The 24,048-nt window shown below is 44.4% G+C and overlaps 1 protein-coding gene across 4 annotated transcripts in view; it reads left to right on the top strand.

The window, feature by feature from the left end:
* The window catches only part of LOC143793022 (caspase-3-like), a 35,966-nt gene that overhangs the window by 8,223 nt on the left and 3,695 nt on the right, over positions 1-24,048 (top strand). For all 4 annotated transcript variants that reach the window (XM_077279583.1, XM_077279581.1, XM_077279580.1 and 1 more), the window contains 3 exons: positions 1,681-1,802; positions 10,951-11,079; positions 23,022-23,197. In XM_077279583.1, coding sequence (XP_077135698.1) covers positions 1,681-1,802; positions 10,951-11,079; positions 23,022-23,197 — 427 coding nt within the window. The remainder of the gene's footprint in view (positions 1-1,680; positions 1,803-10,950; positions 11,080-23,021; positions 23,198-24,048) is intronic.

The raw sequence follows: 24,048 nt of genomic DNA, 5'->3' as shown, positions 1-24,048 counted from the left end.
ATCGCCAATCTTTGAAAGAAGTTATGACATTATTTGTAGAGAATTGGTGAAAAACAATACTTAATCCTTTCACGACATGCGCTGTACATGTACTGCACATGTCATGTCTCTCTCTTTGATATGGGCTCCAGCGCTAAGCCCACATCTTTCGCAGCACGTCAGCTGTTTTGAACAGCTGACATGTGCCTCTAACAGCCGAAGGAAGAATCGCGATCCACTCCTGACTGTTAACCTGTTAAATGCCGCTGTCAATCTTTGACAGCGGCATTTAATGTGATCACGAACGGAAGCGTGTCATAATCCTGCCCATCAGCACTCGTGTCACATGACCACGGGTCGCCGATGGGTTGACATGACAACCCGGGGTCTGCAGCAGTCCGTGCTCATAGCAAGTGAGCATTTGTGCTACACACAGGCGATCTTTTCATCGCCTGTGTGTAACGGAGGCGAACAGAAGATTGCAGCTTCTAGTCTCTCATGGAGACTATTTAAGCAAATGAAAAGTAAAAAAAAATGCTTTTATAAATATATATTTTTTTTATTTTTATGAAAGTTCAAATCACCCCCCCTTTTGCCCAGATCAAAATAAAACAATAATTAAAAAATATACACACTTTTGGTATTGTCGCGTTCAGGTTCAGAAACGCCCGATCTATCAAGATATAAAAAGAATTAATCCGATCGGTAAACAGCATAGCAAAAAAAAAATGCAATAACGGGTGATCAAAAGATCGTATCTACGCCAAAATTGTATAATTAAAAACGCCAGCTCGGGGAACAAAAAATAAGCCCTCACCCAGCCCCAGGCCACAAAAAATGGAGACGCTACGGGTCTCGGAAAAGGACGCAATTTTTTTTTTGTTTACAAACTTTGGATATTTCTTTCATCACTTAAATAAACTGTAAGGGTATGTGTCCACGTTCAGGTTTGCTTCAGGCTTTGGTCAGGATTTTATGCAGGTAAAATCCTGACCAAAAATGCACCTGAGGTCACTGGCAGGTCACCTGCGGTGTTCCTGCGTGTTTTGCTCATTGTAGCAACATGCTGCGTTCTGAAAAAACACAACGCATGTGCGTTTTTGCGGGAAAAACGCATGCGTTTTTTAAAGCACAGTGGAGACGGGATTTCATTAAATCCCCTCCACTATGCTGTAACATCTGGACGCAGCGTTTCCTGAACATGGACACATACCCTTAATGACCTGAAATCTCATAATGGCAGGCCAGTTTTGGCATTTGGTGAACATGGTATAAAAAAAAAAAAGTTGTGGAATTGCACTTTTTTGGCAATTTCACCGCACTTGGATTTTTTTTTCCCATTTTCCAGTACACGATATGGTAAAACCAATGATGTTGTTCAAAAGTACAACTCGTCCCGCAAAAAACAAGCCCTCACATGGCCATATTGACGGAAAACTAAAAATGTTATGGCTCTGTGAAGCAGGGGAGCAAAAAACAGAAACACAAAAATGGGCTGCTGCGTGAAGGGGTTAAAACGAAATCATTCATATACATTTGATATTTAAAACATCTAGGCACCAAGCCAACTGAATCAAAGGAAAAAAAAAAAAGATTCTTGCATGGATCCAAGATTACAGATCTGATGCGTTAGTTGACTTGTGCACCAAGCCTATCAAACAATATGTATAATTCTGTAGTCTTGCCTTTGGTTTTGAGCAGACATAATGGAGAAGATGCTAGACCAACAATTCTGACCAATGGAAGCCATAATTACTACAAGATGGACTATCCTGAAAAGAGCCTTTGTTTAATACTTAACATGGAGCACTTTGACATCCAAGGTGATTTTAGTTATGAAATATATATTTTATAGTATAAAAAATGATTGTCTACATACAGTGGTGCTTAAAAGTTGTCCATATTGCCACATAAATAAGACTTAAAAGTACATCAGATTTTCACACAAATCCTAAATTTAGATAAAAGAACCAAATCAAAACAGTCAAAAATATTACTGTCATATTTTTATTGAGAACAATTACCAAATACCAAATATCACATCTGTGAGTGACAAAAATATACAAACCTTTGATTTCAGTATCTGGTGTACAGCAATAACTGCTACTAAACGTTACCACTAATTGTTAATTAATCCAGCAGATTGGTTTAGAGGAATTTTAGCCTATTCTTCTTTACAAAACCGCTTCAACTCTGTTATGTTAGTGGGTTTGCTCACATGGTCTGCTCATTGCAGGCCTTTCCACAATATTTCTTTGGGATTATGGCCACAACTTCAACTTGGTCATTCTTAAACTTTAACTTTCTTCTCCTTTAACAAGTCCTTTGTAGAAGGACTGTGTTTTTGGGTCGTCTTGTTCTCTTGAAATTCAGCTCATGGACAGATGTCCAGGCATATTCCTTTAGAATTTGCTGATAAAATTCAGAAGTCATCAATGAAGGTAATCCATGTTGACCAAGGTCCAGCAAAATAGGTCCAAACCTGGATACTACCACCACTGTGTTTCACAGATGGTAGACGTTTTTTTTTTCTCCAACCAATGTTTCTCATTTAAACAAAAATAAATTCTATTTTGGTCTGATCCATCCACAAAACATTGCTTGAATAGTCTTCTGGCTTGTTCAGGTTATATTTATCAAACTGAAGATGGGCAGCATTATTGTTGTTTTGGGAGATGAGTGGCTTTCTCCTTGCAAACTTGCCATTCAGACCATTGTTGTTCAGTGTCCTCCTGATGGATTAATGAACATTAACTTTAGCTAATGTGAGCGAGGCCTTTAGTTTCTAAGCGGTTACCTTGGATTCCTTTGTAAACTTACAGACTATTATTTGCCTTGCTCTTGGAAGTGATCATTTTTAGTTGATCACTCCTGGAGAGGGTAATAATGGTCTTACATTTGTACAATTTTACAGTCTGACAAGTGTCAACAACTCTTCTTCTAAAGTCCATAAATATCTCCTTTGTTTGTGCCATGTTACACTTCCACAAACATGTTGTGAAGATGAGACATTAATAAAACACCCACTCATACCTGATTTTTAATCAATTGATTGAAAACACCAGATTAATCTTTCCTTCATATTATCTGCTAATCCTAAAGATTCATATAATATGTGATACTGGATTGTTTTCCTCAAAATATGACAAAGTTTAATATTGTTTCCCCTTCTCCCATGAAAACATCACCTAAGAGAGTTTATCCACCCATCAAGAACAGGAAACCTACTGAATAAAGGGGTGGTACCTCTCCTCCGCATCAGTTTTAGTTTCCTGTCCTTGAGGGAACCTAGAAGTGTGCGGTATGATTTTGGACGTACCCAGGGCTGGAGGGTGTCCAGTGACAGGATACCTTCCAGGATAGAGATATCACTGCTGGCCAGGAGGTCGGGATGAGCAGTGGCATGCAGGCAGAGACCTATTGGTAAAATTCTGCTGCTGACACGAGATTCAGGGTCTGCGCACACGCGGGGTGCGCTGGTGAATGATCGGGCAAGCCCCAGTGGCAAAGTGTGCCAGAAAGCAATGGCGGCCCGGGGCTGTGCAGGTCGCGTGAAGAAAGCTTTTGTCGTCGCCCCAATGACGCAGCCTGCCAGAAAGTGAGTGGCAATCCGGGTCTGCGCGTGCACAGGGCTATCCGATGCTCCCTACACACAGCGTGCCGGAATAAGTCTAATCCAGTAAAACCGAGGAGGGGCCGGAAAGAAGCGAATGTGTGGCAGTGCTGTCTCAGGTATACAATAGAGGCTTGCAGTATCTTCATTCTGAATAATGGATGCGCTTCAGAAGCAACAGCTGCCACAGCAGCAGCATCACCAACACCGTCAAGGACGCAGCAGTGGCACTCGGATAAGTGGCAGTAAAACCAGCCAGAGGAACAGGGTAGGTCGTGAGTCCACCACCTTCAGGGAAGAACGATCATGTGAACTGATCCAGCCTGCATCTCCGGTACCCTAGACTGAACAGCAGAGTGATGAGTGATCTTCGTGAACGTTCACCATGTTAAATAGGTTCCTTTCACTGAGTATTCTTTACTAGGAAAGACTCATGAAGTATAGCGCCAAGCAGAAGAATAAAGAATGGATAATCTAATCAGCACATATATAAAAAGACTCTATCCCGGTTGTATTCAGAAGACCATGTCTGAAGAGACCCCCAGCTTTGCTATGGATGTAAAATCCATAATTAAATCAGAGGTTATAGAATCCCTAAAATCTCTGATTATGCAGGAGAGGAGCAAAAAAACAAAGCGGCAAGCACCTGATTCAGATGAATCAGTAATATTGAAGGATAGAGATGTATCGGACTCCTCTTCTGTATCCTCCTCGGATAGTGCTACCGGAGGTAGACAGTGTTTTCTGGAGGAAGACACGGATAAGTTAGTAAAAGCCATCAGAACAACCATGGGCATACAAGATACCAAAAGACCTAGAACAGTCCAAGACATCATGTTTGTGGGCTTGGAGCAAAGCAAAAAGCGCACATTACCCATCAATGAAAAAATTACAATGCTCATTGATAGGGAATGGAAGAAACCTGAACAGAAGGGGCCGCTACCATCTTAAAAAAGAGGTACCCATTTGACAAAGAGGAAACGGCCATGTGGGATAAACTTCTGGCCTGCTTGGAAGAAGATTTCATCCAGAGCCTAGATTGTATTCTCCCCTATTCCTAATAGTAAAAAAAAAAACGATTGCACCTTCAGGACCATAGTCAACCTGAAAGGTCTGAACAAGTTTCTGGTCTACAGGCCCTTCAAATGGAGTCCATAAAGTCGGTCATAAAGATGTTGTTTCCAGAATGTTATAGGAGTCTCCTGGACCTGAATGACGCGTATTAAAATTTCCCATTCCATGTGAAAGATCAACAAATCTTGAGAGTAGCCTTGCGTATAAAAAAAAGTCAGGAACTTTGAGTACAGGGTTCTACCCTTTGGACTATCTATGGCCCGAGCGTGTTTACGAAGATCATTATGGATGGAAGTCACAGCACATCTCCGGGAAAGGAATACCCTAATAATCTTGTACTTGGACGATTTTCTAGTGGTTGGCAGATAAACAGAGCACTGCAATTACCAACTAATAAAAAAGTCAGAACCAGCCTGACCAAGCTATGATGGATTCTAAATGTGGAAAAGTCAAAACTGGAACCACAGAGGGTTCAGTCTTCCTTATAGCTTATCTTAAACTCAAGAGATCAGACTTGTCTTCTACCAGAAGTAAAGAAGAACAAAGTTGTGGCCTTAGTCATAGCGGCAGTCACAAAACTAGTCATAACTCTGAAAGGGTCAATGACTTCCTGTATTCCAGCAGTCCAGTGGGCCCATATACACTCCAGATATTTGCAGCAAGACATTCTAAAAGAGGAAAGAAAAAAGGGCTGTTTAGACGGGAAGCAACAGGGGGCAAGGCGCGGGAGCGCCGCCATTATCTCAATCAACAGCAAACCACAACTTCCCTTATGAACTGAGGACTATACAGCTTTGCACTCACTATTTTGCATCCTGGGGACTGTCCCATTACAGACTACAGTTACCTTTTATCTCCAGCGTCATACAATGACATACTGAATAAAACCTAGGACAGGTCAAAATGTCTACAATTGAGTATAGTCACTCTGTAATTTTTTCCTGCATATTGCCTATTGTTTTATCGGTTTTCACTGACTATAATAAACTAGCTATTGAACCCGTTCTACGCCCGGGTGGCGAGCATTTATATTGGTATATGGTCACCATCCTGTCATGTGCTGCTCCATCCTGCAGCCCCATCCTGTCATGTGCTGCTCCATCCTGCGTCCCCATCCTGTCATGTTCTGCTCCATCCTGCGGCCCCATCCTGTCATGTGCTGCTCCATCCTGCGCCCCCATCCTGTCATGTGCTCCTCCATCCTGCACCCCCATCCTGTCATGTGCTGCTTAATCCTTCGTCCCCATCCTGTCATGTGCTCCCATCCTGCGCCCCCATCCTGTCATATGCTGCTCCATCCTACACCCCCATCCTGTCATGTGTGTGCCCCCATTCTGTCATGTGCTGCTCCCATCCTGTCATGTGCTCCCATCCTGCGCCCCATCCTGTCATGTGCTCCCATCCTGCACCCCCATCCTGTCATGTGCTGCTCCCATCGTGCGCAATCATTCTGTCATGTGCTGCTCCCATCCTGCGCCCCCATTCTGCCTGTTCCTGTTTCCATTCTGCCATATGTTGCTCCCATCTTTCTCTCTCCGGCTCTACTGCCCGAGTGCGGCTGTGCTGAGTGCGGGCGGCTGTGCTGAGTGCGGGCGGCTGTGCGTGGCGGTGCTGAGTGCGGGAGGCTGTGCGTGGCTGTGCTGAGTGCGGGCGGCTGTGCGTGGCTGTGCTGAGTGCGGGCGGCTGTGCGTGGCTGTGCTGAGTGCGGGCGGCTGTGCTTGGCTGTGCTGAGTGCGGGCGGCTGTGCGTGGCTCTGCTGAGTGCGGGCGGCAGTGCGTGGCTCTGCTGAGTGCGGGCGGCAGTGCGTGGCTCTGCTGAGTGCGGGCGGCAGTGCGTGGCTCTGCTGAGTGCGGGCGGCTGTGCGTGGCTCTGCTGAGTGCGGGCGGCTGTGCGTGGCTCTGCTGAGTGCGGGCGGCTGTGCGTGGCTCTGCTGAGTGCGGGCGGCTGTGCGTGGCTCTGCTGAGTGCGGGCGGCTGTGCGTGGCTCTGCTGAGTGCGGGCGGCTGTGGGTGGCTCTGCTGAGTGCGGGCGGCTGTGCGTGGCTCTGCTGAGTGCGGGCGGCTGTGCGTGGCTGTGCTGGGGGCCTGAGCAGGCGGGGACACCATCGCGCTGTGGGGGTCAGGCGCCGGAGTCGCCGCTAGCTCAGGCCCCCGGCACTTGCTATATTTACCTGTCCCCCCGTCCCCCTGCTGCGCGCCGGTCTGTCTTCCGGGTCCTGTCCTCTGGCTGTGACTGTTCAGTCAGAGGGCGGCGCGCATTAAGCGCGTCATCGTGCCCTCTGAACTGAACGTCTCAGGCAGAGGATGTGGAGGACGGAGGCTCGCACGCAGCGGTGGAACGGAGGACAGGTAAATATACTCACCCTCCTGGCTCCGTGGCTCGTCCCCGCTTCTCCGTTGGAGATCGCGGTGTGCGTTCAGTGCTTACGCATACCGCGATCTCCTGGGAGCGTCACTCTGTGGGGTCCAGACTGCGCCGGCGCTTGCGCTTGCGCAGTCTATAAAGGCTTCGGACAGAGTGACGCTCCCAGCGTTATATTATAGATATGATTTTCTGGCATCACTTAAACATTAGAGTGTGCGGTGAGTTTTGACTATATAGGCGGGAAGATAACTTTCCCTGGTGACCATCAACTCCACGACATGGTGGTTGGAATTAGAGAATCTTTTGCAGGGAGTCCCTTGGTCCTATCAAATGAGAGATGTATTCACAACAGACACAAGCTCAGTGGGATGGGGAGCACATCTTAGAGATTGCGTAATCCAAGGCGTCTGGTCAAAAACCGAGAGAGACTATTCCTAGAATGAGTTGTTGGCAGTAAAAAATGCAGTGATGAAGGAAGAGTGAATCCTTGTTCGTTTCCTTCCAGGGGGTTATGAAGGGCCTCAAGGTAACAAGGGGTACCATAACTATGTGGATCAGAGCACCATTAGCTTAGCCTACTCTTCTAGTAATATGTTAGGTGCAAAGAACTTGAAGGCTCATTACCCCAGTGCTTTGGTGACCTCCTGGGCTGAGGTGGTAGTGCCTATTGACAGGATATGCAATGCGGTGACATGGTCCTCTCCTTCCACCTGCTATAAACACTATCTAATTGATCTGTCTTCCTCCACTGATCTATCCTTTGGGAGAAAGGTGTTGCAAGCTGTGATCCCTCCCTAAGGTGTTTGTTCTATATAAATCTTTCAGGTTTTGCTGTCATGGGAGAAGAGGAAAAAAAATCTTAGTTACTTATCGGTAACGGGATTTTACAGAGCCCATGTCAGGACCCGCTCAATAATCACCGGTTGGTAGCGTACTATATGTTGATTGGTGATGGTTGTATTAATGACTGTCTGGAGGTCCTCTCATGCTCTGAAACCCAACTGATGCAGAGGAAAGGTACCGCCCTTATATTCCGTAGGTTTCTTGTCATTGATGGATGGATCCCTCTCAGGTGGTGCTGTCATGGGCTCTGTAAAATCCTCTTACTGGTAAGTAACTGAGATTTTCACTCATTTGTTTAATTTATTTTTATCTACTTTACGACATGCCTGAAAATCTAATGTAGTTTATGTCAAATGTACAGTGGGGCAAAAAAGTATTTAGTCAGTCAGCAATAGTGCAAGTTCCACCACTTAAAAAGATGAGAGGCGTCTGTAATTTACATCATAGGTAGACCTCAACTATGGGAGACAAACTGAGAAAAAAAAATCCAGAAAATCACATTGTCTGTTTTTTTTATAATTTTATTTGCATATTATGGTGGAAAATAAGTATTTGGTCAGAAACAAAATCAAGATTTCTGGCTCTCACAGACCTGTAACTTCTTCTTTAAGAGTCTCCTCTTTCCTCCACTCATTACCTGTAGTAATGGCACCTGTTTAAACTTGTTATCAGTATAAAAAGACACCTGTGCACACCCTCAAACAGTCTGACCCCAAACTCCACTATGGTGAAGACCAAAGAGCTGTCAAAGGACACCAGAAACAAAATTATAGCCCTGCACCAGGCTGGGAAGACTGAATCTGCAATAGCCAACCAGCTTGGAGTGAAAAAATCAACAGTGGGAGCAATAATTAGAAAATGGAAGACATTCAAGACCACTGATAATCTCCCTCGATCTGGGGCTCCACGCAAAATCCCACCCCGTGGAGTCAGAATGATCACAAGAACGGTGAGCAAAAATCCCAGAACCACGCGGGGGGACCTAGTGAATGAACTGCAGAGAGCTGGGACCAATGTAACAAGGCCTACCATAAGTAACACACTACGCCACCATGGACTCAGATCCTGCAGTGCCAGACGTGTCCCACTGCTTAAGCCAGTACATGTCCGGGCCCGTCTGAAGTTTGCTAGAGAGCATTTGGATGATCCAGAGGAGTTTTGGGAGAATGTCCTATGGTCTGATGAAACCAAACTGGAACTGTTTGGTAGAAACACAACTTGTCGTGTTTGGAGGAAAAAGAATACCGAGTTGCATCCATCAAACACCATACCTACTGTAAAGCATGGTGGTGGAAACATCATGCTTTGGGGCTGTTTCTCTGCAAAGGGGCCAGGACGACTGATCCGGGTACATGAAAGAATGAATGGGGCCATGTATCGTGAGATTTTGAGTGCAAACCTCCTTCCATCAGCAAGGGCATTGAAGATGAAACGTGGCTGGGTCTTTCAACATGACAATGATCCAAAGCACACCGCCAGGGCAACGAAGGAGTGGCTTCGTAAGAAGCATTTCAAGGTCCTGGAGTGGCCTAGCCAGTCTCCAGATCTCAACCCTATAGAAAACCTTTGGAGGGAGTTGAAAGTCCGTGTTGCCAAGCGAAAAGCCAAAAACATCACTGCTCTAGAGGAGATCTGCATGGAGGAATGGGCCAACATACCAACAACAGTGTGTGGCAACCTTGTGAAGACTTACAGAAAACGTTTGACCTCTGTCATTGCCAACAAAGGATATATTACAAAGTATTGAGATGAAATTTTGTTTCTGACCAAATACTTATTTTCCACCATAATATGCAAAGAAAATGATAAAAAAACAGACAATGTGATTTTCTGGATTTTTTTTTCTCAGTTTGTCTCCCATAGTTGAGGTCTACCTATGATGTAAATTACAGACGCCTCTCATCTTTTTAAGTGGTGGAACTTGCACTATTGCTGACTGACTAAATACTTTTTTGCCCCACTGTATGCATAAATATAGATTCACAAACTTTCAAGAACCACTGTATATTTCAACTGAGATCCTCCTGAATTTCATGTGATTTTTAAAGGTTTTTTTTCTATAGAAAATGATGACAAATCGCTGGCATATCTTGCCATTTTCCAATTGGTGGGGTCTGACTCTTATGATCACTACAATCCTTAGAATGAATGGCCTGTAGCGCTAACAAAGCGTGTGGCTTTTCCCTGTACAGAGATGGTTCTAGTCTCCCACTATGCAGGGAACTACAATACAGCTGTTTTTCACCAGTGTCTCTGTCTTGCATCTCCTTGTACAGATATTGCAGAATTGCAAGAAACTTATTTGACCCTTTTTAAGGGATCAGCAGAGGCCCCATAGATACATCCCACACTGAACAGATTGTTATTAGACAACTTTTATGCCACAAAGTAGGGTTTCTGCTAGTTAATAGCTTATTGGCCGGTCAACTTATCACCAATTTACCTCTGTGCAACAGTCAATGTAGTTGGGGACCCAAGGACTTCATACCACAGATGTTAATTATCTTGTCTTCTCAAAACCTATTATACTTCTTGGAATACCTTGTCATTGATTTTAAATGCTAAGTGTTCCAGCAGTGCAGTACTTCATGCATTAAATGCGTTTTCCCTGTCCATTTGTTTGTTTTTGTTTTTTTAACAATGGGCCTATGAATTGATATTCAGGTAGGTGCTATCTACCAGCCAGTTCTATCTGGTGCTGGCTCAGAGAGGTCTGGGACCGCTCCTACCAACAATTCTGCTGGTTCATGTCTCTTCCTCTTATGGGCTGATCTGTCAACATGGCGTGACTGCTGACATCATGTGATTGACAATTGGCTCCCCACAGCTAGGCAGCCGGCTATCAGTCAGCATGACATCGAGGTCTGCAAAAAAAATAAATAAATGTGAACAGTGCCATAGACTATAATGGGTACATGGTATAGCCATGAAAATCACGGATAATAGGTATGTGAAAAACAGACATTTGAATGAGGCCTTAGAGATAGACGTCTATATAGCACAATAAAAAAATAAATGCCCCCCAAAAAATAAAAGATAAAATTGACTAAAAACTAGTTGTACTTGTTCATTTATAAGGTTTTCAAAGTCGTAAAGGCACCGAAAAAGACAAAAACACTTTAAATGAAACCTTTAAGAAAATAGGATTTCAAGTAAGAACAGAAGAAAATTTAACCTACACTGAAATAGAGACCGTTATGGAGAAAGGTAAATGATGATTTTGGTTTAGGTTGCTCTGTTACATTTTTAGAACATTCATAACTTATAACTATTGTATTTACTTCCTACTGACTATAAATCTCCAGTATTACTGTAAATAAAAAATATTAAAATTGGTATAAAGAATTTAACCCCTTCCTTATAAAGTAATTTTTTTTTCTTTCCTTTTTTGCCACTTTCCACAAGTTATAACATTTTTATTTGTTTTCTGTTGACACAGCTGTGTGAAGACATTTTATTAGCCGGAGAAGTTATAATTATTATTACCACAACTTGAGAGTATATACAGAGATTTTTTGAAGGATGTATAGAACAAAACATCAATTCAACCAATATCTGCAGTTATGCTATATGTTACATTAAAGGGAATCTGTCACCCTGCTTTTCGCTTACTAGGCTGCTCGCTGTCATTTTGAAAAAAATCACTGATTTATCTGGTGCAGATCCAGGAGTCCTCGGAATGTTGAGCTCTGTATAACCCCGCCCACACCACCGATTGGCAGTTTTCTGTGTATACTGTATATGGACTGAAAGCTGCCAGTATTGGGGGCGGGGATATACAGAGCTCATGAATATGCTTGACTACCTTGCAGCAAGTTTACTAGTCCTCTAACGATAATCTGCTGATAAAAATCATTTTGTCAAAACTACACTAAGCAGTCCAGTAAGTGATACATCACTGGAATCAAGGTCTCTGTCTCTACATTATGCTGCTCTCAGATTGAGGAGACAAAAATTTTGTGAGATTACCTGTAACTATACTCTACATATATAAATACAGTTCTTTTGTATTAGTATTCATTTATGATCAATAAAAGCATGTGTTATGGGGGAAAAAATCGGTGTCACCATATTTGAAAAGCCATATCAATGTTATTTTCTGTAAAGTGGCCCTATGCGGACTTGATTTTATGTGGGGCCAGTTGTAGTTTTTAATTCCTACCATTTACGGTTACATAATTAACTTAAAAAAATTCTATCAAATTTACTTTTTCTTCACATTCTTTCAGACCATTTTTTTTGTGCAGTACAAAAAATATTAAAGGGAACCTATCACCCCGTTTTTTTCGGTATGAGATAAAAATACTGTTAAATATGGCCTGAGCTGTGCATTACAATAGTGTAGTTTGTGGACCCCGATTCCCCACCTATGCTGCCGAAATACGTTACCAAAGTAGTCATTTTCGCCTGTCAATCAGGCTGGTCAGGTCGGATGGGCGTGGCTTCTTCCCCCAGATATTGCGTAGTTTTCCGTTGGTGGCGTAGTGGTGTGCGCATGTCCAAGGTCCCCAATCCTGCACGGGGGGTGAAAATAGCAGCGATGTCCGTTATTCCATTGGTGGTCGGTGGGCGCGGCCATCTTCCTTTGGCCGCGCGTGCGCAGAAGCGGCGCTCTGCTGGCCGCGGCTTCAGGAAAATGGCCGCGGGATTCCGCGCGTGCGCAGATGGAGATCGCGGCGGCCATTTTCCTGAAGCCGCGGCCAGCAGAGCGCCGCTTCTGCGCACGCGCGGCCAAAGGAAGATGGCCGCGCCCACCGACCACCAATGGAATAACGGACATCGCTGCTATTTTCACCCCCCCGTGCAGGATTGGGGACGTTGGACATGCGCACACCACTACGCCACCAACGGAAAACTACGCAATATCTGGGGGAAGAAGCCACGCCCATCCGACCTGACCAGCCTGATTGACAGGCGAAAACGACTACTTTGGTAACGTATTTCGGCAGCATAGGTGGGGAATCGGGGTCCACAAACTACACTATTGTAATGCACAGCTCAGGCCATATTTAACAGTATTTTTATCTCATACCGAAAAAAACGGGGTGATAGGTTCCCTTTAATTATACGTATGTTACCGGCCTGTATTATTTATGGTGAACTATTTTTAAGTGTGATATGATCGCTAATTGGAGTATGGCTTTCATCAACTTAAGTGATACATTTATGTGATAATTTGTGTGATACGTGATTTTGTGATAATGATGTGATATTTTATGCTTGTTTATATAGCGCCATCATATTCTGCAGCGCTTTACAGCACCACTGTCCTCATTTGAAGTTCTCAATCTAAATTCCCTACCAGTATGCCCACACAAACATGGGGAAAACATACAAACTCCTTGTAGATTTTGACCTTGGAAGTGCACCCAGGACCTAAGTGCTGCAAAGTAACAGTGCTAACCACTGAGCCATGGTGCAGCAGCACAATATATGGGGAAAATCCCTGCCCTTCGTGCTGATTGGACAGGTGGAAAGATGTTTGACACCTGAGCACTATATACGTTGCACCAAACGTTTTCTCTTTTATACAAACTTTTATTAACAAATTGGCAAATGGTGCATTTGCACTGGCCAATTTACCGTGCATGAGGGTTCATATACTTGTTTCCCCATAATGTGCCACTGTAAACAGGCTGCCAATCACCCAATGAACAAGCAGGAATTTATAGTTCGGCCTGTCTCTATAGGTAGAGTACTTTGTACTGCTGAGAGCAACAAGGGAACACATATTTACATTATTATAAAGTTTCCTTACAGCAGCACAACATATGCTATATATGTAGCAGTTACATCCCTTAGGGGGCAGATATTGCACACATCTAAGCAATAACTGCAAAATGCAATCTCTTCTGTAGAGTTGTCGTATGCAGTGTGTGTATGTATATGTGTGTATATATATATATTTAAGAGTAAAAAAGGAAAACAGCACACAAAAATAGAAAAAAGTGGGCTTTTAATGCCTGAACGGCGTGGCAACGTTTTGGATATGGTATCCTTTTTCAAGCAGTAAACATACAAATGAAGTGAGTTTATATAGCAAATACCCATGTTCTTCATTAGGAAAGTATTATCAATATTTACATTTTTTTAGCCATTAGTGCATATATAATCCATGATCATCCAATAAAGTGCATAAGTGCTTTTTCAATGAACACACAAACATATATTATTAATACATAAATCTCATATAGTGCAGTATAGATATATCCAAAATGTACTAAATAATCAATTAAAATGAATCAGGTGTCGCAATCTGATGAAAACAAAACTAAAAACACACTTACAATTATGTCTCCGCGTGCATTGAGTTGTCAGCGTCTTCCTGGAGTTACTGCGCATGTCAATGACGTCTATACCGAGACCCATAGCATTATGGTCCGCGTCTGCGCACAACTACTCTGAAGACACCGGCGCCATATTGGTTGAGGTATATCTTTTTATATGTATAAATTAATATGAGTGCATCTCTACAAAAGAATATGGCGTCAGAACAGCCTTGCGCAGACATGGACCGGATAAGGGTCATTAAAATATACCGTAATTTATGCGCAATAACACTAGAAGGAACCTGGAGGTCGGCGCTGAACAAAATACAAACACTAGTTTTATATAACTTTATTTCCGAAGCGATTTATGATAATCCTCTCGTTTGGGAGAGATATACCTCAACCAATATGGCGCCGGTGTCTTCAGAGTGGTTGTGCGCAGACGCGGACCATAATGCTATAGGTCTCGGTATAGACGTCATTGACATGCGCAGTAACTCCAGGAAGACGCTGACAACTCAATGCACGCGGAGACATAATTGTAAGTGTGTTTTTAGTTTTGTTTTCATCAGATTGCGACACCTGATTCATTTTAATTGATTATCTAGTACATTTTGGATATATCTATACTGCACTATATGAGATTTATGTATTAATAATATATGTTTGTGTGTTCATTGAAAAAGCACTTATGCACTTTATTGGATCATGGATTATATATGCACTAATGGCTAAAAAAATGTAAATATTGATAATACTTTGCTAATGAAGAACATGTGTATTTGCTATATAAACTCACTCCATTTGTATGTTCACTGCTTGAAAAAGGATACCATATCCAAAACGTTGCCACACCGTTCAGGCATTAAAAGCCCACTTTTTTCTATTTTTGTGTGCTGTTTTCCTTTTTTACTCTTATGATTGAAGCCATTGGACCATTGGTCTGGAAAGCTCTGCACCACGATTGCGGTAATATTTGATGCTGTTCCTATTTTGTTCTCTCTCTATATATATATATATACCGTATATACTAGAGTATAAGCCGAGATTTTCAGCCCACTTTTTTGGGCTGAAAGTCCCCCTCTCGGCTTATACTCGAGTCATACCCAGGGGTCGGCAGGGGAGGGGGAGCGTGGGCTGTCTAATTATACTCACCTACTCCTGGCGCGGTCCCTGCTTCCCGACGCTGCAGTTTCTTCCTGTAGTGAGCAGTCACATGGTACTGCTCATTACAGTAATGAATATGCGGCTCCACCTCCCATAGGGGTGGGACCGCATATTCATTACTGTAATGAGCGGTAACGGTGACCGCTCACTACAGGAAGAAAATGCGGCGCCGGGGAACAGACGTGCAGCGACAGCGCCAGGAGCAGGTGAGTATGACAGGGGCAGTGCGCGATATTCACCTGCTCCTCGTTCCACCGTCGGCGCCGCTGTGTCTTCCACAGTGACGTTCAGGTCAGAGGGCACGGTGATGAGATTAGTGCGCGCCGCCCTCTTCCTGAACGTTGGTGCAGAGGATGGGAAGACACAGCGGCAGTCAGCGGTGGAACGGGGAGCAGGTGACTATAGCAAGTGCCGGGGGCCGGAGAGGTGAATATGTAATTTTTTAAATCGCAGCAACAGCATATCGGGCAAATATCTGTATGGAGCATCTTACGGGGCCACGTGCAGCATTATATGGGGCAAATATCTGTATGGGGCCATATGCAACATCATATGGGGCAATTATCTGTATGGAGCATCTTATGGGGCCATGTGCAGCATTATATGGGGCAAATATCTGTATGGAGCATCTTATGTGGCCATGTGCAGCATGATATGGGGGCAAATATCTGTATGGAGCATCTTATGGGGCCATAATCCACATTTGTGGAGCATTATACGGGGCAAATGTCTATATGGAGCATCTTATGGGGTCATAATCAACATTTGTGCAGCATTATATGGGGCATATTTTAATATGGAGCATCTTATGGAGCCCATCATAAACTGTATGGAGCATTATATGGGGCTCCTGATTCAATATGGATATTCAAAAACACTTAACCTACTGATGTCTCAATTAATTTTACTTTTATTGGTATCTATTTCTATTTTTGAAATTTACCAGTAGCTGCTGCATTTTCCACCCTAGGCTTATACTCGAGTCAAAGTTTTCCCAGTTTTTTTGTGGCAAATTAGGGGGTCGGCTTATGCTCGAGTATATACAGTGTGTGTATATATATATATATATATATATATATATATATATATATATATATATATATATATATACATACACACATATATATATACACACACACTGATCAACAAAATAAAGGGAACACAAACAGAATATGACTCCAAGTAAATTAAAGTTCTGTGAAATCAAACTGTCCACTTAGGAAGCAACACTGTTTGACAATCAATCAATTTAACATGCTGTTGTGAAAATGGAATAGACAACAGATGGAAATTATTGGCAATTATCAAGACACACACAATAAAGGAGTGGTTCTGCAGGTGTGGACCACAGACCACATCTCAGTACCAATGCTTTCTGGCTGATGTTTTGGTCACTTTTGAATGCTGGTTATGCTTTCACACTCATGGTACCATGAGACGGACTCTATAACCCACACAAGTGGCTCAGGTAGTGCAGCCCATCCAGGATGGCACATTATTATTATTATTATTATTTATTGTTATAGCGCCATTTATTCCATGGCGCTTTACAAGTGAGGAGGGGTATACATAATAAAAACAAGTACAATAATCTTGAACAATACAAGTCATAACTGGTACAGGAGGAGTGAGGACCCTGCCCGCGAGGGCTCACAATCTACAAGGGATGGGTGAGAATACAGTAGGTGAGGATAGAGCTGATCGTGCAGCGGTTGGTTGATCGGTGGTTACTGCAGGTTGTAGGCTTGTCGGAAGAGGTGGGTCTTCAGATTCTTTTTGAAGGTTTCGATGGTGGGCGAGAGTCTGATGTGTTGTGGTAGAGGGTTCCAGAGTAGGGGTGATACGCGAGAGAAATCTTGTATACGATTGTGGGAAGAGGAGATAAGAGGGGAGTAGAGAAGGAGATCTTGTGAGGATCGGAGGTTGCGTGTAGGAAAGTACCGGGAGATGAGGTCACAGATGTAAGGAGGAGACAGGTTGTGGATGGCTTTGTACGTCATGGTTAGGGTTTTGTACTGGAGTCTCTGGGCAATGGGGAGCCAGTGAAGGGATTGACAGAGGGGAGAGGCCGGAGAATAGCGGGGGGACAGGTGGATTAGTCGGGCAGCAGAGTTTAGAATAGATTGGAGGGGTGCGAGAGTGTTTGAGGGGAGGCCACAGAGCAGGAGGTTGCAGTAGTCAAGACGAGAGATGATGAGGGCATGGACTAGGGTTTTTGCAGATTCTTGGTTGAGGAATGAACGGATTCGTGCAATATTTTTGAGTTGAAGTCGGCAGGAAGTGGAAAGGGCATGGATATGTGGTTTGAAGGAGAGATCAGCGTCAAGGATAACCCCGAGGCAGCGAGCTTGTGGGACTGGGGAGAGTGGGCAGCCATTTACTGTAATGGATAGGTTCGTTGGGGGGGTCACGTGAGATGGGGGAAAGATGATGAATTCTGTTTTGTCCATGTTAAGTTTCAGAAATTTAGCGGAGAAGAAGGATGAAATAGTGGACAGACATTGAGGGATTCTGGTTAGTAGGGAGGTGATATCTGGTCCAGAGATGTAGATCTGTGTGTCATCAGCATAGAGGTGATACTGAAAGCCATGAGATTCTATGAGCTGTCCCAGGCCAAAGGTGTAAATGGAGAAGAGCAGGGGCCCAAGGACTGAACCTTGTGGGACTCCGACAGAGAGGGGGCGAGGTGAGGAGGTGGTGTGTGAGTGGGAGACGCTGAATGTCCGGTCTGTTAGGTATGATGAGATCCAGGATAGGGCCAAGTCTGTGATGCCAAGGGATGAGAGGGTCTGTAATAATAGGGAATGGTCCACTGTGTCAAAGGCAGCCGACAGGTCGAGGAGGAGGAGAACAGAGTAGTGTCGCTTGCTCTTGGCGGTTAAAAGGTCAGTGGTGACCTTAGTTAGGGCAGTTTCAGTGGAATGGTGTGACCGGAAGCCAGATTGTAAGCGGTCAAAGAGGGAGCAAGAAGAGAGATGGGAGGACAGTTCAAGGTAGACGTGTTGTTCCAGTAGTTTTGAGGCATAGGGGAGAAGTGATATAGGGCGATAGCTAGATACAGAGGATGGGTCAAGAGAGGGCTTTTTGAGCATAGGTGTGATGGAGGCATGTTTAAAGCTTGAGGGGAAAACACCATTTGTTAGTGATAGGTTGAAGAGATGGGTTAGGGTTGGGATGAAGATTGTGGTGAGGTTTGGGATGAGGTGGGTTGGGAGCGGGTCAAGTGCACAGGTGGTGAGATGCGATCTTGAGAGTAGAGTGGCGAGTTGATCTTCTGTAATGGTGGAGTAGTTGGTTTTGGAGGTGGAGGGTAGGGAAGTTGGGAGGAAGGGCTCTGGGGCTTGTTGACCAAAACTGTCTCTGATGTTATCAATCTTCTGCTTGAAGAATGAGGCAAAGTCTTCAGCAGAGATAAGTGAGGAGGGAGGAGGTGCTGGGGGACGGAGGAGAGAATTGAAGGTGTTGAATAACTGTTTAGGGTTGTGAGACAGGGAGGATATGAGAGATGAGAAGTAGGTTTGTTTAGCTGTGGCGAGTGCGGTCTTGAAAGTAGTGAGGGACTGTTTGAATGCGATTAAGTGGTCGTTGGAGTGGGATCTTTTCCATCTGCGCTCAGCAGCCCTGGAAGCTTGCCTCAGTTCTTTGGTCAGGCTGGTGTGCCAGGGCTGTCTGTTGATTTTGCGAGCTTTGGTATGTGTAAGTGGGGCAGCAGATTCCAAAGCTACAGCTATTGTGGTGTTATATAGAGCGGCAGCGTCATCCGCATTGTGTATGGAACTTATGTCTGTGAGAGGGAGGAGGGATTCAGAGAATGAATGTAGGTCAAGATGTTTAAGATTTCTGCGAGGGTGTGAAAGTTTGTGGGGTGGGGACTCTAGACATGGAGTGGAGAGAGATGAGAATGTGAGAAGGTTGTGGTCAGAGAGAGGAAGAGGCGAGTTAGAGAGGTTAGATAGGGAGCAGAGGCGGGTGAAGATGAGGTCCAGTGTGTGACCATCTTTGTGAGTGGCTGCAGAAGACCATTGAGTGAGGCCGAAGGAGGAAGAGAGAGATAGAAGTTTAGTGGCAGCTGAGAGGGAAGTGTCAATGGGTATGTTGAAATCGCCCATGATGATAGTGGGGATGTCCGCAGAAAGGAAATGAAGTAGCCAGGTGGTGAAGTGGTCAAAGAAGGTGGTGGCTGGCCCTGGGGGGCGGTAAATGACAGCCAGTTGGAGGTTGGAGGGGGAGTAGATGCGCACAGAGTGCACCTCAAAGGAAGGGAGGGTGGCAGTGGGATTGGGGTGAAGGAGCAGTTATCTGACAGGAGAAAACCAACTCCTCCACCATGCTTGCTGCTGGGGCGGGGTGTGTGAGAAAGGTGGAAGCCACCGTAAGAGAGTGCAGCAGGGGAGGCCGTGTCAGAAGGGGTGAGCCAGGTTTCGGTGATGGCGAGGAAGGAAAGTTTGGTAGTAACAAAAAGATCATGGATGTAGGAAAGCTTGTTACAGACAGAGCGAGCGTTCCACAGAGCTCCTGTTAGTGGGACTGGGGAAGCGGGGGCTGAGTGAATGGGTATAAGGTTAGAGAGGTTACGGAAGTTTGTGATGGAGCGTGGATGGGAGGTAGAAATGACTGTGGTAATATGGTGAGGAGGACCAGGATTTGTAGAGATATCACCAGCAGTGAGAAGGAGCAGAGATAGTGTTAGCAGGTGGGAGCAGGAGAGAGCGTGAGGGGGCTGCCTGTGCTTTGAGACAGAGGATTGTATGTTAAGGAACAGTTCTGAGGAGGAGGTGAGATGGATGGGGAGGATTGAAGAGGAGATGAACAGTTCTTTACTTGGTGTGGGGATTGGGGGAGGTAGCAGAAAGTGAAAGATTATAGGGGTAAAAGTGACAACAAACAGAAACATTGTTTACAGTGACTGGCCAGTTACCTTCAGTTCCCTTCAGGTTCAATTCAGGTTTTAATTCTAATGTAATCCACACTTTTAGAACACACTTCTAGAAATCAAATCACACTGCAGACTAAAGTCCTGCAGACTTGTGCTATGCAATATATGGAAAACTAAGTGCGGTCAGGTGTGGAGCAGAGAGGAGTGGTCTCTGCTCATCTTGGTCAGAGAATTAAGGGTCGACCAGATGCATACAATCAAGACTAAGTAAACAAGGTCATAAATATCACAGAGTAAGTTGGGGGTTAGCTGAAAGGCATACCATCACAATGCTAGGAGCAGGGGAAAGTCTATGTGCAAAGCTGGGTGATGTATTATGTGCGCTTCATAGGAGAGCTGGATGAACATACCTGTTGGAAGAATAGAGATGCTTGTTAGAGTGCGATGGTGGCAGGTAGCAGGGCACAGTCTGTATACATCTTTCAGGTTTTAATTCTAATGTAATCCACACTTTTAGAACACACTTCTAGAAATCACACTGCAGACTAAAGTCCTGCAGACTTGTGCTATGCAATATATGGAAAACTAAGTGCGGTCAGGTGTGGAGCAGAGAGGAGTGGTCTCTGCTCATCTTGGTCAGAGAATTAAGGGTCGACCAGATGCATACAATCAAGACTAAGTAAACAAGGTCATAAATATCACAGAGTAAGTTGGGGGTTAGCTGAAAGGCATACCATCACAATGCTAGGAGCAGGGGAAAGTCTATGCGCAAAGCTGGGTGATGTATTATGTGCGCTTCATAGGAGAGCTGGATGAACATACCATCACAATGCTAGGAGCAGGGGAAAGTCTATGCGCAAAGCTGGGTGATGTATTATGTGCGCTTCATAGGAGACCTGGATGAACATACCATCACAATGCTAGGAGCAGGGGAAAGTCTATGCGCAAAGCTGGGTGATGTATTATGTGCGCTTCATAGGAGAGCTGGATGAACATACCATCACAATGCTAGGAGCAGGGGAAAGTCTATGCGCAAAGCTGGGTGATGTATTATGTGCGCTTCATAGGAGAGCTGGATGAACATACCATCACAATGCTAGGAGCAGGGGAAAGTCTATGCGCAAAGCTGGGTGATGTATTATGTGCGCTTCATAGGAGAGCTGGATGAACATACCATCACAATGCTAGGAGCAGGGGAAAGTCTATGCGCAAAGCTGGGTGATGTATTATGTGCGCTTCATAGGAGAGCTGGATGAACATACCTGTTGGAAGAATAGAGATGCTTGTTAGAGTGCGATGGTGGCAGGTAGCAGGGCACAGTCTGTATACATCTTTCAGGTTTTAATTCTAATGTAATCCACACATCAATGCGTGCTGTGGTAAGAAGGTTTGCTGTGTCTGTCAGCGTAGTGTCCAGAGGCTGGAGGCGCTACCAGGAGACAGGTCAGTACACCAGATGTAGGAGGGCAACAGCCCAGCAGCAGGACCGCTACCTCAGCCTTTTGTGCAAGGAGGAACAGGAACACTGCAACAGCCCTGCAAAATGACCTACAGCAGGCCACAAATGTGCATGTGTCTGCACAAATGGTTTGAAACCGACTCCATGAGGATGTTCTGAGTGACCGACATCCACAGATGGGGGTTGTGCGCACAGACCAACACCATGCAGGATGCTTGGCATTTACCACAGAACACCAGGATTGGCAAATTCGCCACTGGCGCCCTGTGCTCTTCACAGATGAAAGCAGGTTCACACTGAGCACATGTGACAGAGTCTGGAAACGCCATGGAGAGCGATCTGCTGCCTGCAACATCCTTCAGCATGACCGGTTTGGCAGTGGATCAGTAATGGAGTGGGGTGGCATTTCTTTGGAGGGCCGCACAGCCCTCCATGTGCCCGCCAGAGGTAGCCTGACTGCCATTAGGTACCGAGATGAGATCCTCAGACCCCTTGTGAGACCATATGCTGGTTGGCCAGTTGGCCCTGGGTTCCTCCTAATGCAGGACAATGCCAGACCTCATGTGGCTGGAGTGTGTCAGCAGTTCCTGCAAGATTGAAGCTATGGACTGGCCCGCCCGTTCCCAAGAACTGAATCCGATTGAACACATCTGGGACATCATGTCTTGCACCATCCACCAACGTCACTTTGCACCACAAACTGTCCAGGAGTTGGCAGATGCTTTAGTCCAGGTCTGGGAGATCCCTCAGGAGACCATCCATCCGCCGCCTCATCAGGAGCATGCCCAGGCGTTGTAGGGAGGACCTACAGGCATGTGGAGGCCACACACACTGCTAAGCATCATTTCCCTGTCTTGAGGCATTTCCACTGAAGTTGGATCAGCCTGTAACTTCATTTTCCACTTTGATTTTGAGCATCATTCCAACTCCAGACCTCCATGGGATATTAGTTGTGATTTACGTCGATCATTTTTAGGTTTTATTGTTCTCAACACATTCCACTATGTAATGAATTAAGATTATTGAGGGAGGGGGTAGGGGTGTCCACGACAGGGAAAATCAGATAATAGAATCAGGAATTTCCAGTCACATTGCTGGTACTCAACAGTGTTCAAGCTTGTTAGACTGCAATTTGATGAGGGCTCTAGTGGTCAATGACCACTGATTCCTTCAAACACTGGGAAGCTCAAGCTTACAGGACATTTTGTGTTGTTTGCGGGGGAGAATAGAGTAAACTGTTGCCAGAATTAGCAGACAGCTGCTTATCTGCAAAAAGGGAGAGAGGGGTAATATAATATTGGAGTGCAGATGTACATTTTTGTAATATATAGGCATAAACTAGAATTTTGTTTTCTATTGTGTATTCTGTTTATCATAGTTGCTGCCGAGGACCACAGTGAAAGAAGTTGCTTTGTCTGTGCAATACTGAGCCATGGAAACGAAGATGGTATTTATGCACGAGATAAGATTTTCACACTGAAGTGGTTGGTTCACTTTTTCAGTAAAAGTAGTTGCAAGAGCCTTGCTGGGAAGCCAAAGTTATTTTTTATCCAGGTAACTAATGCATATGGTGTGTATGTTCATCGTAAGTAACTATAGCCAAGTTTAAAAACAGAAGCAAATGACAGAAAGTAAACGGCAGAAGTGAGATAAGCAATTCTGCTGTCTTTTACTGGACTTACAAAATTTCCAAGGGTCACATAAGTAAGGGATGGTTCACTATAAGAGCCTGATAGAAAGACACAGCAACACCGAGACAGAGCATGGGATTTTGTAATCCCATCCCTGGAAATTGTACTGGATATTTGTACCCCTCACAACACAAAAAACTTTTTCATCTTACTTGTTGAATATTGCAGGTAAAGCCGAAGCCCTGATGTTAATTAAAAAGCTGCAATAATATCAAATACAGATCTCTTGAATTCATGGCAGCAGTCTTTAAAGCAATGATTAAATGATTTTATTCATACATAGATTATCATTCAAAATACAGAATTTTCCTATTGGATGCAATCAAAGGCCACTTTCATAAGTCAGTATTTTTCACTATTTGTATGTAAACGGCAAAAGCAGTTACAAAAATATGGAAATATAGAATTTACAAATACTAAAGCTAAATTCTGCCACTTGAGTGGTCAAAGTCTGAGATCTCTATTAGAAGCACGGATTACCATGCTTTTAGAAGGAAACTCAATGTGGCACATGTACGTAATTACACTGTGTGAAAGTATAAACTTAGTCAGGGCAGTCTGAAGATGCTCCAAAATCATACGGCCACGTTTACACAGTCAGTATTTGGTCAGTATTTCACATCAGTATTTGTAAGCCAAAATGAGGCGTGGAAAAATATAATAGAACCATGTTCACCACTTCTGTATTTATCACCCACACCTGGTTTTGCCTCA

Source organism: Ranitomeya variabilis, chromosome 1 (assembly GCF_051348905.1).
Source record: "Ranitomeya variabilis isolate aRanVar5 chromosome 1, aRanVar5.hap1, whole genome shotgun sequence".
In the NCBI taxonomy this organism is placed as follows: Eukaryota; Metazoa; Chordata; class Amphibia; order Anura; family Dendrobatidae; genus Ranitomeya; species Ranitomeya variabilis.
Note: the sequence above shows the minus strand (reverse complement) of the source record. Positions and strands in the feature narration are given on the sequence as shown.